The sequence below is a fragment of the Stegostoma tigrinum genome, chromosome 4 (genome assembly GCF_030684315.1).
Source record: "Stegostoma tigrinum isolate sSteTig4 chromosome 4, sSteTig4.hap1, whole genome shotgun sequence".
NCBI lineage: Eukaryota > Metazoa > Chordata > Chondrichthyes > Orectolobiformes > Stegostomatidae > Stegostoma > Stegostoma tigrinum.
In genome coordinates this window covers 3340898-3356555 of record NC_081357.1, presented here as the reverse complement: position 1 = coordinate 3356555, position 15658 = coordinate 3340898, and the positions used below count along the sequence as shown (strand labels likewise).

Here is a 15658-nt window from a genome sequence, read left to right as displayed (position 1 = left end):
TTCCCTCAAGGATAATTTTTCCTACCACGAGATGGATCATTTAATCCCACCTTATTCCACAATACCAAGTCCAGAACAGCCTGCTCTCTGGGTGGATTCTCAACATATTTCTCCAAAAAAAAACAAAACACAAATACATTCAATGAATTTTCCCCTCAAGGCTATTGTTGCCAATTTAATGAATCCAGTCTACATTTATATTAAAATCACCTATAATTATTGCTGTTTCTTTCTGACAAGGTCCTGCATTTCCTGGCCTATACTGCATCCAACTGCTGGTCTACATACAGATTTGTAAAATTGGATAAGGTGAGGGGACAAGGGTCTTTTTCTCAGGGTAAGGGAGTCCAAAACTAGAGGGCATAGGTTTAAGGTGAGAGGGGAAATGTTTGAAAGGGACCTAAGGAGCAACTTCTTCCAGAGTGTGGTGCATGTATGCAGTGAGCTGCCAGAGGAAGTGGTGAAGACTGGTGTAATTACAACATGTAAAAGGCATCTGGATGGGTACTTGAATAGAAAGGGTTTAAGAGGGAGATGGGCCAAATGCTGGTAGAGGGGACTGGATTAATTTAGAATTCTGGTCAGCAGAGCCAAGTTGAAATGAAGGGTCTGTTTTGTGCTGTACAATTCTATGACTCTACTGTTTGGGAAACTGTAGATTACTACCATCAAGGTCATCTTTCCTTTGCTATAGCTTATTTCTACCCAGGCTGATTCTATGTCGAGATCTTCAGTACTGATATAATTTCTCATTACAATACCGATCTCTTCCGTTACTAACATAACTATACCTATTTTCCTTCCTACCTGCCTATCCTTCCATAAGGCTGTAAGAAATAGGTACAGGGATAGTCCATTCACTCCTTTAAGGCTGTTGTTCCAATGAAAAGAATCATGGCTAATCAGACATTTCTCACAGCCATCTTCCTGCCTTTTCACAGGAACCCTTGATTTCTCCTACTGATCAAGAATCTCTCAGCCTTAAATATACACGAGGACTTTGCCTCACAGTTCTGTGGGCAAGGGGCTCCAAAGACAACTGAAAAGAGATTCCATATTTCAGTCTTAAATTGGCATTCCTTTATTCAGGGATTATGCCCTCTGATTCTAGACTTGATCACATTTAACCTTTGCTCACAAGATAATCCATCCATACCTGTGATCCTCCCAGAAAACCTCCTCTGATAGTTTCATAAATTAAAGGGACCACTCCCAGTAATCTTTAGTTCTCTTCCAAAACGAACCTCACATTTTCCCACCTGATGCTCTGTAAACCGCATAGCCTTCTCACAACTTGCCTATCCACCTATTTTCCCATCATGTGCGAGTGTGACTGCAGTATACTTACTTCCTTCTTCCAAGTCATTAATATTGGCATTGTAAATAGTTACAATGCCAATACTGATCCCTGTGGAACGTCATTGGTTACGGATTGCCAACCTGAAAAAGAACACCTTAATCCCACCTACTGATTCCCACTACTGGTGACAATATTCTATGAATTCTAGCCACTTCTCCTCACACCAATCTTTGTGCCACACTTTAATCTTACTATGTACCATTAGCTCTTGCCTCAGGTAATCTAGAGATTACCACCTTTTTGGTGGCATTTTTACATTTAGCTCTAAAAACTCATTGCCTTAGCAGAACTTCTTTCTGCCTGCATGGTTTGTAGCTATGTGGACCTCAACAACAGGAAGCTTCCTAACCAAGTTCCTCTGCATCCCAATTGTCACCAGGTGGACAACACAGCCTTCAGAACTCTTGATTCTGACCAGAGAACAGCATCCACTCACTGACAGTACACCACCTTATTACAACCATATATTAATACAACCATATCTTATCTCCTCCTTCTTCAATGGCTTCCTGCACCACAGTCCTCTGCTCATCTTCCCTCCAGTCACACCTCTTATCTGGAGACCAAGAATGTCAAACTTGCTGAGTTTTCTGTCATATTACCTCCTGGATCCTTCTAACCGCATCAGTCACAACTTCTGTCCCTGTCCACTGACTGAATTTAAAGTAGTTGATCTGAGTGTGACTGCCTCCTAAATACAGCATTCATGTAACTCTGCCCATACCTGCTGTGTTACTGTATTCAAAGATCAAACTCCAGCTCATCAATTCTGAGCCAGAGTTAATCAAGCAACCAACACTTGCTACAGATGTAGTCACTACGAACCACAATGGGGTCCACAGTAAGACCATAAGACACAGGAATGGAAGTAAGGCCATTCGACCCATCGCGTCCACTCCACCATTTAATCATGGCTGATAGGCATTTCAACTCCTCTTACCCGCACCAACTCCCACAACTTGCAGGTTCAAGACATTACCTGGCCCACATCACTGCTATATTTACTCAAGTTTTTACATTTTCAATTAGTTGTTTTTTTAAAATCTGTGAACTACTTATTCTGTGTACCTTTTATATGAAAGCAGTTTATAATAGTCAGATTATCAGCTATTACCAACAAACAAGTTTACGGTTTTCCTGTGATGTCACTGTTTTCTGCTGGGCCCCAATCTATTGAACCAAAAGAAGCAAGAAGCACCTTTTCCCCTCTGTACCAAATTCCCTTGGGTCCTCCAAATTCCCAGAAAAACACATGCAGACTGTGCCTCACTCTGGATGTGCTCTCCCAGCTACTCATGCAAAGCATACTCTGATGTTGCTGGGCAGAGAATAATACTTAGCAAATCAGACTTGGTGTTGAAGCTTTTGATCTTAAATTTCAAATGGAGTTACAATTTATACTACATAATTATACTACATAAAAATACTATATAAAAATTATATGTATTTTGAAGTGAGTTGTGCATTGAGGAGAGGCAATGTGGGATGGGGGAAAATCCCTAGAACTTGAGGTTGGGGGGGGGCGGGGGCCCGCAAAAGCTTGGAGATACAGCGATGAGGGGGACCCAGGTGCTTTGTCCTTGTTCTCCCACACTACCCCAAGCTGTTCCTGCTTCTTCTGGGTCTGAATGCAGTTTCCCTCAGTCCTGATCTTCCCCACTCCTGTTTGGATGAGCATTTAAAAAGTGCCGCATTGCAAGCAAGTTCTAGTATTGGTACATTCAGCCTTTTTAGTGCAGAGAACAAAGGTTTTGAACTCGCAGACATTCTTGTTCACATTCAGAGATTAAGAGAATTTGTTTTGATCAGTAGGTTGAGCAACTTTGGAATGCTGCCTCAGAAAGCAGTGGAATCAAGGTCATTGAATAATCTCAAGGCAGAAATAGAATGACTCCATTGTCTAACAAAGAACCCAAGTTTATTTTGGGGGTATGCAGAAACGTAGAACTTGGAACACAGTCTAACCTTATTAAATGACAAAGTAGGTCGAATGGGCTGACTGGTTGACTACTGTAGCACACAGGCCCTATTGAAGGTGCAATTTGAAACAAGAGCACTTCGCATTCTTTGAAATTAAAAAGGGCACAGGCCTGATGTATTCAGCATTGCCAGGCATATCAGGAGCAAATCTGCAATGATTACAAATGAAATTTGTAAATTGACTGATCAACTGGCTTTCCTCATTAGGAGAATTTTTAAAGCATTGAAAAGTTACGTTACCATGCCTTAAGACAACTCTCCCACCAGAAAAGGTCAATTTGATTCACTCCATATAGATAGCAGGCACTATAAACTGCAAAGGTTAAGAACTCTGACAAGAAGCAACAGCTCCGAACATGTGCATTCCAAAGCTTGTGGCTCCCGAAGCCAAGCTATTCCTAAACAGCTACAACACTAGCATTGGAAAATAGCCCAGTATGCCCTATACATAAAAAGCAGGACAAATACACCTCAGCCAATTTCCTGCCCCATCTGTCGAGTCTTGATCAGTAAAGGGATGAAGATGTCATCAACAGTGCAATCAAGCAGCAGCTGCTCAGCGAAGCCCAGTTTGGGTTCCGCCAGGGTCACTCAACTCCTGACCTCATTACAGCCTTGGTTCAAACATGGACAGAAGAGCTGAATTCCAGAGGTAAAGTGAGAGTACTGTCCTTGACATCAAGGCTGCATTCAACTGTGTGTGGTATCAAGGATCTCTAGCAAAAGTGTAGTGAATTGTAATCAGGGAAAAAAAAAAGTTTTGCTGGTCGGAGTCATACTGGCACACAGGGAGATGGCTCTGGATGCTACAGGTCACTGATGTCAGCCCTCTACGACATTTGCAGAGTTCGCTAGGGTAGTGTCCAAGGACCAAACATCTTGAGCTGCTTCGAACGACTTTCCCTCCATCATAAGGGTAGAAATAGAGATGCTCATTGTTCAACCAATGCACCATTTGCAACTTTTCAGATATTGAAGCAGTCCATGCCAAAAGTCAGCAAAACTTAGACAATATCCAGATTTGGCCTGACATGCAGCAAGTAACATTTGTGCCACAAATGTCAAGCAATGAACATCAAGAGAATCAAACCATTGTCCCTTGACATTCAGTGGCATTACCATCACTGAATCCCACACTATCATTCCGGGGGTTACAACTTTTCAGAAACTTAACAAGACTCCATTTCCTTTGAAATGAAGTCCAACTTTCCATTTCCATTCACTATTATCCCCTAAAACTTGGATGCTAGCATTTTTGTGGTTCATACACTAGGGCCCCCAAATCCTCTGTCTTTCCCTATTTAAACAATACGTAGGTTCCTCTATTCCTCTTACTCAAATGAGTAACCTCACACTTTCTCACATCATATTGCATCTGTCATGTTCAGGAGACTTGCAGTAATACTTTCTGCTCCCAAAGCCATAAGATTAGTCTTCTGCTCCTATCTGGTCCATCAAGTCAGCTCCACCATTAAATGAGATAGTTGCTGATCTACAATCCTAAAGTCTACTTTCTTACCATAGCCCCATAACCTTCATACTATGATTTTATTCTAAAAAGTCAGTATCACAGTTTGAATATACTTAATTGTCCAGTCTCACTGGCCTTTGCAGTAAAGAATTCCACAGATTTGACTACCTCTTCACCAAGTAGTAAGCATCTCACCTTAATCTTAAAATGGGCAAGACTAGACTCTGCTTGCACTTGCTTATTCTGGTCTCTCCCACAAAGGAGAATGACAGTTAATGAGTACAAGCCCAATCTACTCAATCTCTCTTCATGCAAGAATTCCTCTATACCCAGAATCAAACAACTTTCTCTTACCTATGTTTTCATAACTAGCCACCAAAACTGTTCATAGCATTCCAGGTATGATCTGACTGGTGCCTTGTATAGTTTTAGCAAGACATCCTTATTGTTATAATCCATTCCTTTTAAGATAAAGGACATCATCCATTTCAATTTCTATTACCTGATAAACCTCAATGCTCAGGTAACCTGTCCAAGGCACAAATCAGGTGTGATGAAATGTACTCATCCAGGCAAGTGGAGAGTAACTCCAACAACACTCAAGAAACTTGACACTATTCAAGACAGATCAGCCCACTTGATTAACACCACATTCAAAAACATTCACTACCTCCAACACCAACATTCGGCAGCAGAGTATATCATTTACAATATGGACCTTGCTCCTTACACAGCACTTTCAAACCCATGAATAGCATCTTAAATAAGGACGACAGTTACATTAGAATGCCACCTCCAAGTTGCCCAAGGCACTAACGACAGGTAGTTGGAAATATATCCTTGCTCCTTTGGTGTCACTAAGTCGAAGTCCTGAAGCTACCTTTCGAACAGCATTGTGGGTGTGCCTATGCCAAATGAACTGCAGTGGTTCAAACTCACCACCACCTTCTCAAACGCAATAAGGGATAGGCAATAAATGCTAGTTCAGCCAGTAAAGCCCATAACCCCAAATAAAAATAGGGTCACATTACCTTTAACTGTTTGTCAACACTGCAACCATACATCATGTGGCTGCAATGTCCAAGTAATCCATAGCACAATCTGCCAGAATATCAATATATCACAGCACAGTGAGCTAAGCAGTCAATTAACACAATGCCACTATGGCTATTATTTCATAGCCACTGTTCAAACCTAAACCTAATTTATCTAATAATCTAGAATTTATGAATTTGTTTCAACATTGTTCTATTACCTTCATGAAAAGAATCAACTTACTCTGAAGTTTGTCAAGTAATTTTGATCGTGAAGCAGTCCCTTTTCCTTCCCACTCTGCCTTTGCTCTCAGGTCATCTGTATGACTGCACATTAGATACCTGTAGAGATATGACACAAAAACGAGATTTTCAGCAGCTGTACTGATAGTCAAATTTTGTGAATATGGATGATGAGAAGTACCACAACGGAGGTAGCATAAAAAGAACTCTTTGGAAATTAAAATTAAGTAAGTTCTGCTTTTGGTTTTGTTTTCTCTTTAGTTGTAGTTTCTTGAGTCCTGTAGGCAAAGAGCCATTACTTAAATGAAATCTCATAAGTATTTGAAATCCTTCACAAGAGAACATTTGTCAATTTCAAACTGAGGTCAGGTATTGACCTGGTTAGGAAGTTGGTTTTGGGACAGGAAAAAGTAGGGAAATAACAATCAGGAAACATAATTGACAAGATGTGACTAATGGTAGCCATCATGGATCAGTGTTGAGGTATCATTTATTTAGCCTATCAATGCAAATGTTGAACTCGAGCCATATTTTCACATTTTTGGATAACATAAAAATATTGTGAGCAATGTACAGTGAAGAACAGAATTGCAAAGAGATATTGGTAGCTTAGGTAAATGGGCAAAATGTGACAAATGGATTTTATGCAGGCAACTGAGAAAACACTTACTTTGGCCTTAAAATGAATAGTACAGGGTGAAGAGCTAGAAACAGTAGGAGCTCAAAAAAGGGCCAATGAGTCCAGATACATACATTAAAATATCATGAGCAGTATTACGAATACAAAGTCTGTTCAAATGTTACGGTGAAGGAAGTTGAAAGAGACGAAAGGATTTCGGTAATTGCTACACTTAAATTAGCGACAACATGAAACTAAAGAGAGTTAAAGTTGGCATGTTGTTGTTCATCTACTGGCCGTTAAAAGTCAAATGACTGTGTGGAAAGAATGTAAGCCACAAGCTTTTGAGAGACAACTAAGGAGTCATGTGGATTTACAAGCTTCAAAAAGTTGGGGATCTGTCCTGAAATTTGCCTAGCGACAGCCTTTGAACTACAGTTGCTGCTTCAGCACATATATTGTAGGGGAAGCAATGGTCGAGCAGTATTACTTCTAGACTATTAATCCAGTGACTCAGTTTGGGTCCTGGGTTAGAATTTCACCAAAGCAGATGGTAGAATTTGAGTTGCGTAAAAAGAGTCATTAAATTCTTAATTCCAGATTATGAAGCCATTGCTGTTTGTCAGAAAAGTTGATCTGGTTCACTAATGTCCTTCAGGGAAAGAAATCTGCCATTTCACCTGATTTGGCCTAAATCTGAAACTAGAGTCAGGGCAATATGGCTGAATCTCAAATGCCCTCAGAAATGGCCCAGCAAGTCGGTCATATCAATTGTTACAAAGTGTTAACAAAGACAGATCACCTGGCATCAATCTTGGTATCCAACAACAATATCAAAAATAGCCCTGTCAGCCCACTCAAAGTCCTCTTTACTAACATTCTGGGCCTTGTGCCAAAATTGAGAGAGCTGTTTCAAACTAGACAGGCTAAATTCCAACACTGCCTGCAAGATATGATTCCATGGGTATGACCATGTCCCAGATATCCCCATCCCTGACATGCCATGTCCCTCCAGCAATACAGACCCAGCAGATGTGGCAGCTCACTGCTATACAACTGACAGGGAGTTGCCTTGGGTGTCATCAACATTGACTCATGGTCCCTTAAACACAGGCAGGCAAATTAGATTAACTCCCTGTGATAGAAAAATTAGTTGGAGACACAGGATACTGCAAGAACAATGGGCACTGACAACATTCCAGCAATAGTACTGAAGACTTGCGCTCTGAAACTTCTCACGTGCCTAACCAAGCTATTCCAGTTCAGTTACAACACTATCATCTGCCTGACAATATGGAAAATTGCCCAGGTCTGTACACTAAGAGCAGGAAGAATCCAAGCCAGCCAATTACTACTGTATCAGTGTACTCTTGAACATCAGCAAAGTGATGGAAGGTGTCATCAGCAGCGCTATCAAGCAGCACCTCCTCAGCAATAACCTGTTCAGTGAAACTCAGTTGGGATTCTGCCAGGGCCACTCAACTCCTTATCTTATTACAGCCTTTATTCAAACAGAAAACAGCTGAATTAAGAGTGCATAAACCAAGTGTGGCATCAAGGAGCTCAAGCAAAATGGGTATCAACAAGAATCAGGGGTCAAACACTCTGCTGGTTGGAGTCATACCTCACATATTGGAAGATGGCTGAGATTGTTGAAGGTCAGTCATCTCTGGAGTTCCTCAGGGTAGCATCCTAATCTCAGCCATCTTGAACTACTTCAATGATCTGCCCCCTCCTTGACAAAGGTCAGAATTGGGGAAGTTTGCCAATAATTATGCAAATGTTCAGTATGATTCACAATTCCTCAGATACTGAAGCAGTATATCCAAAAGCAGCAAGACTTGGGGCAGTATCCACTCTTGGGCTCAAACTCAAGTAATTTGTGCCAATGACCACCTCTAATAGGAGCGGTCAAAAGACCATTCCTTGATATTCCCTCACTGAATCTGTCACTATCGACATCCTGCGGATTACCATTCAGAGGAAAGTCAACTAGATTCAACCTAATCAGTGGTTACAAGAGCAGGTCGGATGCTGGGAACTCTGCTGCAAGTAACTAACCTCCTGACTCCCCAAAACCTGTCCACCATCGACAAGGCATAAGTCAGGACTTTGAAGGAATACTCCCCCACATGCTTAGAATGGTGCAGTTCCAACAACACAAGCAGCTTCGTATCATCCAGGACAAAGCAGCTTGCTTGACTGGAACATTATCCATGAGCATCTACTCCCTCCACGACAGACGATCAGAAGCAATAAAACATAGAACATAGAACAGTACAGCACAGAACACGCCCTTCAGCCCACGATGTTGTGCCGACCATCGATCCTCATGTATGCAACCTCAAATTTCTGTGACCATATGCATGTCCAGTAGTCTCTTAAATGTCCCCAATGACCTTGCTTCCACAACTGCTGCTGGCAACGCATTCCATGCTCTCACAACACTCTGTGTAAAGAACCCACCTTTGACATCCCCTCTATACTTTCCTCCAACCAGCTTAAAACTATGACCCTCCTGTTAGCCATTTCTGCCCTGGGAAATAGTCTCTGGCTATCAACTCTATCTATGCCTCTCATTATCTTGTCTACCTCAGTTAGGTCCCCTCTCCTCCTCTCTTCTCCAATGAAAAGAGTCCGAGCTCAGTCAACCTCTCTTCATAAAATAAGCCCTCCAGTCCAGGCAGCATCCTGGTAAACCTCCTCTGAACCCTCTCCAAAGCATCCACATCTTTCCTATAATAGGGCGACCAGAACTGGACGCAATATTCCAAGTGCGGTCTAACCAAAGTTTTATAGAGCTGCAACAAGATCTCACGACTCTTAAACTCAATCCCCCTGCTAATGAAAGCCAAAACACCATATGCTTTCTTAACAAAATACTATCTACAAGATTCAATACAGAAATTCACTAATGATCCTTAGATAGCATCTTCCAAACCCACAACCACTTCTGTTTAGAAGGACAAGGGCAGTACATATGTGGGAACATCATCACCTGCAATATCCCCTCCAAGCTACTCACCATCCTGACTTGGAAATATATTTCTGTTCCTTTAGCATAACTGGGTAAAATTCCTGAAATTCCCACCCTAACGGCACTGGGGGTATTCCTGCAGCATCTGGGCTTCAGCAGTTCAAGGCAGCAGCTAACTAACATGTTCTCAAGGGCAAATTAGGGATGGGCAATAAATACTGCCAGCCAGCTGTACCCATGTCCCACAACAGCATTTTTAAAAAAAGTCCTGGGTGTCAGTTGGAAGAAGAAACATTAAATTAGAACAAGCTGCACAGACGTCAAAATAACTTCTAGGTACAAGTAAAGTTCCAGAAATCAGGATTTTAAATACTTCAACTCTGAAAGCTCAACAGGTACTGGCATTCCAACTTATAAGTTTGACCCTCATCAAAACTGAAGTTGGATTTAAGTATCTCCCATTGATACTATAGCTGCCAGCATTGAGGCTTTGACAACAGGAAATCAACCAGACAATGACAACTCCATTTTAATTCTTTGAATTCAGATGCTTGGCCCCAGCAGAGCATTTTCCCTGTTGTTTATGATTAGCTTGAGGATTTATAAAAGCCACCAGAAGATGGCCAGAAAAATCAGATATATTAGCATGCAAGAAGATACACTACAATGCAAAATAAAAACTAAAACAGTTTCTTAATTGTATATAAAAAGGAAGAGGCGCCCCTTGGTGTAGGAAATAGCAAGTAACAAAACAGAACATTTAGAGTGTGAGGAAATATTAAGGGAGCCAGGAAATGCAGCGGAGTTCAATAAATACCCTGTGTCTTCACAGTAGAAGACAAAAATAGCATTTTAAAGCCACTCATGTATGTACTGAACATAAGGATATTTGAGACAACAGCCCATGGAACTGGTGCAGTATATTAGCACAGAGAGGGGACTGGCGAACTAATAAGATAGACTTGGGATAAGAAGGTATTTTCAAGATGATAAACTGTAACAATTGGAGCACCACAGGGTTCAGTGCTGGGACCATAAGTACCTGCAATTCATATCAATGACTTGGATGATACAGTAAGTTGTACTATCAGGTTTGCAGATGACACAAAAATAGGCAGAAGGGCAAGTTGCAAGGATAAAGAGAGTCTATTAAGGTTTATAAAGCTCCATGGAATAGACTAAAAGTTGGCAGATACAATATACTGTGGGAAATTAAGAGGATGTGCGCTTTGGCAGGAATAATATCTAAATGTTGAAAGACTGCAGAAACTTGCAGGTCAAGAGATTTGGGGGTCTTCAACCATAAATCATAAACAAAAATGCCACTCAACTTTTCTAATAGGGTTGGATAAGAGGGCAGGCACATTTCAAATGGAACAGAGAATAAAATTGTGGAGGTCTTGCTATAATTATATAAAGCACTAGTTAGACTATACTGAGATAATGGGAACTGCAGATGCTGGAGAATCCAAGATAATAAAATGTGAGGCTGGATGAACACAGCAGGCCAAGCAGCATCTCAGGAGCACAAAAGCTGACATTTCGGGCCTATGATGAAGGGTCTAGGCCCAAAACGTCAGCTTTTGTGCTCCTGAGATGCTGCTTGGCCTGCTGTGTTCATCCAGCCTCACATTTTATTATCTTAAGTTAGACTACACTGTTGCCTTAAGACATAGTGGCTTTGGAGTTAGCCCACAACAGTTTCAACTGGATGATTCTGAGCATGGAGGGGGTTCCTACGAGATGAGGTTTAGTAGATTGGCTCGTAATCATTGGAGTTGAGTAGAATGAGAGATTCCACTGAAACTTAACAGATTCTTGGGGTCTTAACAGGATAGAAAGGGAGAGGATATTCCCCTTTCTTTTGCGGGGGGCAGGGTAAAGTCAGAACACAGGGCATAATCTCAGGATAAGAAGCCACCCATTTAAGATGGTGAAAAAGCAGTGCAAATAGGAGCAACAGCGCATGTCATACGTTGGCGGTGGACGAAACGAACGTTCATAGATGTGGGGTCGCTGCTTTGTCCTGGACAGGGTCAAGCTTGAGTGCCATTGTTGCAGTGATCTCTGCAAGTGGGGAGTATTCCATCACACTCCTGATGTTTGCTTGTAGATGGAGGACAGGCTTTGGGGGTTCATGAGGCAGTTATTCACTGCAGTATTCTTAGCCTCTAAACTGTTCATTGTGACTGTATTTATATGGAGAATCCAGTTGAGTTTTGGGTCAATGGTAACACCCAGTATGTTGATGGTCAAGCCCAAGGCCTTCTACTCCGACACTCTGTGGGTGTTCTTTTTTTAAAAACTTAAACCTACATCATTTCTGCAGAATTTTACTATCACCTCATGGTTCTGAATATCTGCAATTAATGGGACAGTTTCACTCCATAACAGCTTGTTTGGTAACCATATATTGTAAATCACAATACAATCGCAGATGAGGACATGTTCAAGGGAAACTTCCAACAATCCAAAGATGATCTCAGACTCCCAGGCACATGTAATAAGTCAAAGTCACCATTAAACACATGAAGAATGTAAATACTGCAGGGCTAGACAGGATTCCAGGAGAGATTTCAAACTTGGGGAAGCAGAGCACACCCATCAGATCCATCAACTGTTGCTGAAAATCTCCACCATCGCTAATCTTCATAAAAGGAGACAAAGTGGACTGCAGAAACTACTGAGCAATCTCCCTTCTGTCCATTTCTATGAAGATTGAATGTCTGAATCCTCAGTAGCCATCCTCTGTCTCTAAAGAAACCCTTCCAGAAAGCCTCTGTGGTCTCTGATCAAACCATGGAACTACTTTAATTGCTCGACAATTCCACACAAAAAGAACTGCAGGATCACCAACACTAAGACCAAGGATTTTAACTCCGTCGACTAGGAAGCGCTACTGAAACCCTGTCAAATTTTGGCTGCCCAGAGAAATTCATCAACATTCTCCATCTCCTTTAAGATATTGGTGATAGCCCTCATCGATGGAAATGTGACAAAAGCTTTGAGGCCTTGACTGGAGTGAAGTAAGGATTCGTCATCACCTTCACTACCTTTTCTCCATCAACACCATCCTTCATCTTGTCAGAATGAAGCTTCCCAAGGGTGCAGACATTGTCTACAAGGGGAATGGAAAACTCAACTTTAACCAGTGGAAATCCAAGAAAACAACACTGACATTGTTTGTGGAACTGCAGCAAGTGATTACAACATCGTCTCTGCTCTCTTCCAACAGAACTGTTAAGTCTTGCTTAACACCTTTGAAGGAGTATACCAAAGAATTGGTCTCAGCCTTGATATCAAGATGATTCAAGTCCTTTGCCAACCCATGCCTGGGCAAGTTCCAGTTTATCCAGCCATTAAGAACAAAGAAATCCTCTCAAAAATGGAACAATTTTCCTACCTGAGGAGCCACATCTCATTCAAAGTTGACATTAATGCAGAGATCCAACACTGAATCCAATCCGCCAGTGCCACCTTCAGACACCCACGGATGAAAGTCTTCGACGTCCAGGATAATGTGCTGGTACTAAGATCGTTGTATACAACGCAGTCATCATTCCAACTCTTCTATATGGTTCAAAAGGTTGGACTATGTACAGACATCATCTCAAGGCCCTGGAGAAGTATCAACAACACAGACAGGTTCTCCGCATCAGCTGGGAAGACAGGCATACTAATATCAGCATCCCTGAAGGAACCAACAGCACCAGTATCAAGGCCCCGATTATTCAAAATCACTGTGCTGGCCACGAGGTTAGAACGTTCAAGTTCTGACTCCCAAAGCAAATCTTCTTGGCCCAGCTTGAGAAGCACTACCTGAAAGCTTGCCTCAAGAAATACAACGATGACACCAATGCCTGGACCACTCTTGTTCAGAATAAACACACTTGGAGGAACCTCATTTCTGAAAGGACAATTCTTTGAGAATACCTATTGGTGATACAAGGTACAAAGGAGCCTGAGAAAGGACCTTTTCTTAGCGATCAAGTCCAAGGACTAATTCCATCTCCCAGAAACATCTGCCAACTGTGTGGTCAGAGATGCTGCTCTAGGATCAGACTCAGTAATCACGTGAGGACCCACACAACCCATGACCAATGACAAGAAATTTCCCAAGTGGACAATCATACTCGTTAGTGAGTGATCACTGACAATGTTTGTAATGATGTTTGTGTTTAAGAAATTTGAGTTTATTGAACAAACTGGTGATTATTACTGATCAGAATAAAAGAAATTAAGAGAATCAAAAAGGTAGTATTTTGGTGATTACGTAAAATATACACCTTTGGGATGCTTGATAACTAGTGCACTCCTCCCAATAGGGTAATAACAGATTGAGATATTGTATTATGATTCTCTTTACTAACTCACTCACAAGCACTATGTTTACTATACCACGTTTCCATTCATTTATAAAACTGCATTTTTATAGTACATTTTACTCTTATAAGATCCATGAAACTAACATCCCTTCTTAGGCTGCCAACCCATTACTGTTTCTTTACAACTTTCAATTCTTATCAGCCCCATGCTGCAAGCAGTGCTTAGACTTGTTTCTGTAACAAAGGCTACCCCTGAATAAGTGTTAATACTGAAATCTACTCAGAACAACGCCATCCCTGCCATCATGTCTCCATAACTCACTCAAAACTATGGAAAGATTACAATATTAATTAGCCCTCAGCAACCATCTCCTGGGACGTGAAAAGTCTACAGGACATCAGTTTCCTCCATCAGCACGTCCCTACTGTCTGCTGACTTTTATCTCTGAAATTTCCGTATACACTACCTATTTCTAACATTTACTTAGGACTACCATCTTATACTAACGCACAGATTTATGCCTTTTAAATGCATATTAAACAGGGCCACTTCCTCTTTAAGAAACTCACTTACAAAACAGCACTTCCATGAAGCTGCACGAATGAATGCGTAGGAGATAGCACAAAGAGGCAACAGTAGATAAAATCTCATGACCCAGCCGTGGGAGATCAGTTTAATATCCTCTATACTTTTATTTAGTACATGTATAATTTCTCACTTACTTAGATCATAGAGGTCTGGTGTTTTTATCCAACATTACTAACTTTAAAGACAAAAGGACCAACACCTCTTAATTATGTAAGCTCAGACCACACAGATATTCTAATGTAGGATGATGGGAACTGCAGATGCTGGAGAATCCAAGATAGCAAAGTGTGAAGTTGGATGAACACAGCAGGCCAAGCAGCATCTTAGGAGCACAAAAGGGGTGGACGCTAGGAAGTTGTTTCCATTAGGCGGGGAGACTAGGACCTGTGGGCACAGCCTTAAAATTAGAGGGGGTAAATTTAAAACTGAAATGAGACAACATTTCTTCAGTCAGAGAGCGGTGGGCTTGTGGAATTCATTGCCACAGAGTGCAGTGGAGTCCGGGACATTGGATGCCTTGAAGGCAGAGATCGACAAATTCTTGATCTCAAAACGAATCAAGGGCTACAGGGAGAGTGCAGGTAAGTGGTGTTGAAATACCCATCAGCCATGATTTAAATGGTGGAGTGGACTTGATGGGCCGAATGGCCTTACGGCCTTACTTCCACTCCTGTGTCTTATGGTCTAAGCTGACGTTTCAGGCCTAGACCCTTCATCAGAGAGGGCTCCCCCTCTCTGAAGAAGGGTCTAGGCCCGAAACGTCAGCTTTTGTGCTCTTAAGATGCTGTTTGGCCCGCTGTGTTCATCCAGCTTCACACTTTGTTACCTCAGACATTCTAATCTAATCAGGAGTAGCAGCCAGCATTCAGAAGTGCTTAAATTATCTCCTGTTTTCCCTAGGAGAGATGTCATGCAAACTTGTTTACAATAGATACAACTACGTGACGCCAAAGTGCTAAAATTTTACTGTATGTAAAAACAGCATATAAAGGGAGGCTAGTGAAAAACTGCACTTTGGATTCAATCGCCGCTGAACTATGCTAGTGCTGATGGTCAATAA

The 15658-nt window shown here is 41.6% G+C and overlaps 1 protein-coding gene across 5 annotated transcripts in view; it reads right to left on the bottom strand.

Moving 5' to 3' along the window:
* Positions 1-15658, bottom strand: part of LOC125452355 (WD repeat-containing protein 26) — a 112645-nt gene that overhangs the window by 70434 nt on the left and 26553 nt on the right. For all 5 annotated transcript variants that reach the window (XM_048530628.2, XM_048530626.2, XM_048530627.2 and 2 more), the window contains exon 5: positions 6090-6187. In XM_048530628.2, the coding sequence (XP_048386585.1) occupies positions 6090-6187 (98 nt within the window). The remainder of the gene's footprint in view (positions 1-6089; positions 6188-15658) is intronic.